The sequence below is a fragment of the Cannabis sativa genome, chromosome X (genome assembly GCF_029168945.1).
Source record: "Cannabis sativa cultivar Pink pepper isolate KNU-18-1 chromosome X, ASM2916894v1, whole genome shotgun sequence".
In the NCBI taxonomy this organism is placed as follows: domain Eukaryota; kingdom Viridiplantae; phylum Streptophyta; class Magnoliopsida; order Rosales; family Cannabaceae; genus Cannabis; species Cannabis sativa.
Genome location: NC_083610.1, coordinates 76,960,230 through 76,964,653, shown reverse-complemented (window position 1 = coordinate 76,964,653; position 4,424 = coordinate 76,960,230). Strand labels below are relative to the sequence as shown.

The 4,424-nt window shown below is 30.4% G+C and overlaps 1 protein-coding gene across 1 annotated transcript; it reads left to right on the top strand.

Annotated features, from left to right (window-relative positions):
- Nucleotides 1-1,557: 1,557 nt before the first annotated feature.
- On the top strand, nucleotides 1,558-3,169 carry LOC115698149 (nucleolar GTP-binding protein 2). Its single transcript, XM_030625330.2, has one exon. It carries the CDS (start codon nucleotides 1,808-1,810, stop codon nucleotides 2,858-2,860), a length of 1,053 nt encoding a protein of 350 aa, XP_030481190.2. The 5' UTR covers nucleotides 1,558-1,807; the 3' UTR covers nucleotides 2,861-3,169.
- Nucleotides 3,170-4,424: the final 1,255 nt, after the last annotated feature.

Here is a 4,424-nt window from a genome sequence, read left to right as displayed (position 1 = left end):
ATACATAAAAATAATTATTTCTACATATTTAATCTCACTAATATATATTATATCACATGCTCTACATATATATAATATATATTACTCATATATATACATGTTATATATTATATATCTCACATAAATACATAAAATAACATGATATAAATTTCAAATATCATATATATAATATGATATAAACACATGATTACATATATATAACTCATATATATATAATATATATTACTATTATATAAAATATAGTAAATCACATAATATATACCACCATGCTCACCCATGAATGATTTTTACATAAAATCTCTTATCCTTGTATTCTCACAATCTTGATTTATCACCTCTTCTATTGAAAAGGGATAAGCTTTTGATTGTTAGAGATATTATTACAATGGAAGAAAATCAAGACATTATAACACTATTGCAATATATTACAAGGATCAACAAAGAGATTAAATAAATGTTACAACAACATAATATACAACATATATACACTATATATATTACATATAAGAAATATAGAAGAAGATAAGAACACATGTAATATTAAATATGTATATATATAACAAGAGAATAATATATATACACTCACTCACAACCTTGAGTGTAGATTAGTAGGGATCACCATGACTTGAACAAGGTATTACACCTTTGTCCAAAAGCTTATTTCCCCCTATCTCTAAGCACTAAGGGAACTCTCTAGGAAATAGCTTTGGGAATTATCAAGCCTTAGGGTTTTCTAGCAAAGTGTTTTCTTGATAGAAAACTTCTTCTCCAAAATGAGCACCTTAGACCTCTTTATATAGTGTTTAGGATATCATCACCATTTGAAATTCAAACTCATAACCCCATAGATGTTATGGACTCAAATGTAACTCCTACACACACCATAACTCCTATAGCATTAAGAATTTCAAATTAAGAGGTGTAACATCTTTTTACACTCTTAATGTTGGTGATGATGGTGGAGGTTACTCATAGTAACAAGTAATTCCCAAATGTTACAAAAAGATGACAACTAATATACATTGTCATATGTTACATATTATTAGTTTATTACACATATTTAATCTATATATTATATTATTATAAATAATATAACACATGTAAACTAGTAATTCTTCGTCTATGTATACTAATTGATTTATATCCTTCATGTATTTTATTGGTGTTACCCGCATCTCTGGACAAGAGACGTGACATACGACTAAAGCTCAATAGGCTTTAGGTCCGTTGTTTAGTCTAAGAAGTGTGTGATTAAGGTACATGTTATTAATTTCATAATCAATTGATAATGAGATAAATAATTCATTTTAACAATTTATTTCTATATATTAATAATTTATTTCTATATATTAATAATGTAACTCTAATATTTTTAAAAGGTACATCATAGAATTTTTATATTTGCATGATTTTCATAATTGAGTTAGACATTTTATAACAAAATGAAAATTAAGAAACAAAACTCTCCAAGTATATTTTAGTTGGGCGGGACAATTCCTAATTATCTAAATATAATAATAGTATTTAAATAAAGAGTGGGAGAAAAAAGAATGAAAGTTATAAGAGACTCTCTTCTCTTGTGACCACATTACAAAAAAGGATTGTAGATACATAAAATAAAGTATTGTTTCTTTCTTTTCTTTTTTCAACCCAAAAAGAAAAAGAAAAAGAAAAGAAAGAAAGAAAGCTGTCAATAATACCTTCTTTCTTTCATTCTTTTTTAAAAACCATCCCAAAAGAACAGAACAGAGCTCAGTTGGAATAAACACAAGATCTAAAGACACACAAAATTTTTTTGCAGAAGAAAATGAAAGGAAGAGAAACCAAAGGAGCTCCTGCTGCAGCAGATCTCTTGGTTTGCTTTCCATCTCGGGCCCACTTAACCCTAATGCCTAAACCCATTTGTAGTCCAGCAAGGTCCTCTGACCCCAACAACCACCATCACCGCCACCGCCACCATCATCTCCATCATCACCTTAAGAAATCAATCACCAGAGGTAGTAATGGTCAAGCCAGTCCTGTTTTATGGGCTAAACCCAAGTCTTCAACGGGAACAGAGCTTGTCTCGGAACCCACTTCACCGAAAGTCACCTGCGCCGGCCAGATCAAAGTCCGGCACAAGACGAGCAACTGTAAGAGCTGGCAATCGGTGATGGAAGAGATTGAGAGGATGCACAATAGTAGGAAACAGAAGAAAGCTCGGCCTGGTTGGTCTGAGGCTCTTGGGATCAAGAAGGATGTTATGCAATTCCTCACTTGTCTCAGAAACATTCGCTTTGATTTTCGATGTTTTGGCTCGTTTCATAATGGAGCTGATATAACGACTGACGATGAGGACGAATTAGAAGAAGAAGAAGACGACGAATTAGAAGAAGAAGATGATGATGGTGAAACTAATCGTACCGAGTCTGAAGCTTCTAGAACAGTTTTCTCCAAATGGTATATGGTTTTACAAGAAGAACAGAGTAATAACAATGGGTTTTCTAAAGATGATCGTATGATGAAAATAGAAGAAGAAGAGGATGAAAAAGGATCGACCGGCGGTGAAGTTGCTGTTCCCCCGGCGAATGCATTGATGCTCATGAGGTGTAGGTCTGCTCCGGCGAAAAGTTGGTTAGAAGAAAAGCAAGAAGAAGAAGAAAAAGCAAAACAATCAGAAGAAGAAGAAGAAGAAATAGTAGGAGAGAAAAAGATTAGCAAGAACAGTTTGAAGTGTTTAATGGAAGCAGAGAATAATGAGTTAGTGGTGATGAGATACGACACTGATTTTTACAAGATTTCTTCTGATATTGCCAAGGAGACTTGGGTCGTTGGTGGGATTAGAGATCCATTCTCCAGGAGTCGAAGTTGGAAGAGATGATTTACTCCTTACCTTACTCTTTTATTATTATTATTATTATAAATAATTTCAATGTCTTTTAATTTTGATTTTTTTGGGTTGTTTAATTTGTTCTTGAAGGTTTTTTTTTTATTATTATTATTTCTTTTATGAGAAGAGTGAAAATGAAAGAGAGTGATGGTGTACAGCTTTTTTTTTGGGGGGGTTATTTAACCTTAAAAAGTACTGGATTAGAATTGTGTACAGCTTTTCTTTCCTCGATTTTTCGATAAAGATTTTGCTGCTTTGTACATTTTGGTGTTATATATATGGATGTATATTTGTATTTGACTTTTTTTTTTATTTCACTTATTATTGTTATTATTTCCAATTCCATTTATTTAAAAACAAAACAATATTTTATTTTTTTTGTGATAAACATGTTATCTCTATTCTCTTCTCACAAATTAGATTTCCACCGCGGTTGTTGTCGGAGCAATACTTTCATGTCTGGCTAATCCAACTAATATATTGAAAAACATCCAAAAATATGGATCCTAATTTTCAGGTAGTGCTCTACATTGGGTGATCTATTTTTCTTATAAATATCGGTCTATTTTCTTACACAAGGTCGAATTCTAACTTTACTTTCTCACTTATTCAAAAAAAAAACTTTACTTTCTCACTTTTTTTAATAATTAATAAGATAACCACTGAATTATATTTAATATTTTAGTTTTAATTACTTTTTACTTAAAAATACTCAAATACCTATAATATATTGTGATCGCTATAGCTCGTCATTTTAGTCGCAAAAATTAACGAGAAAGTTATCGCGCTTTTTGAGAATTGTACCTTGTAGGGTTGTCACCATAGTGTAATTTTACTTCTATTTTAATATAAGTTTAGCGATCATGCTACATAGGACACAAAAATGATACGGGATGTTACACGTTTAACATGACACAAAATTTATACGAGTTGTTTTCGTGTTCGTGTTTTATTAATTTTTCATGTCACGGGTTATGTTCAAATGACCCAAGCATAACATAATGACACTGAAAATAACAATTTAACTTACAATACGCTAACACAATACGAATATAATAAAGAATTTTGCAAATTCGACACGACACAAAATGTATCTTAATCATGTTAATGTCTGTGTTATAATATTTTGGTGTCACGAGCCATATTTGTGTCAGCAATTTTTCAATAAATTTGAGACCTCATTATCATGGCATGAATTGTAACCCTAGTTGAAAAACTGCTAGCCTAAATACTTGGTGGAGGGAACATAGATTGAATTTTATATACTTTTTAAAAGCTCAATAGTAACAACATTGTGTGTTTTTTATAATTTTTTGCTTAACATTAACAACAATGTTGATAATAAAGAAAAGCGTCGATGGTGTTGTTGTTGAAAATGATATAGAAAGTACCGATAATAATGTAGAATATTAAATCATATAATTTCTTTTATATTATTATTTGTGTGTGAGCTTGGTACAATAAAATACATTTTGTTCATATTTTGTGTTAAGTTTCAGCAAATAATTTTTATAAATATATTTCTTCATATTCTGAGTTATTTTCTCTCATATAA

What these genes read in the sequence shown, in the direction of transcription:
- LOC115698149 (XM_030625330.2), top strand. Translation starts at nt 1,808, where the DNA reads ATGAAAGGAAGAGAAACCAAAGGAGCTCCTGCTGCAGCAGATCTCTTG.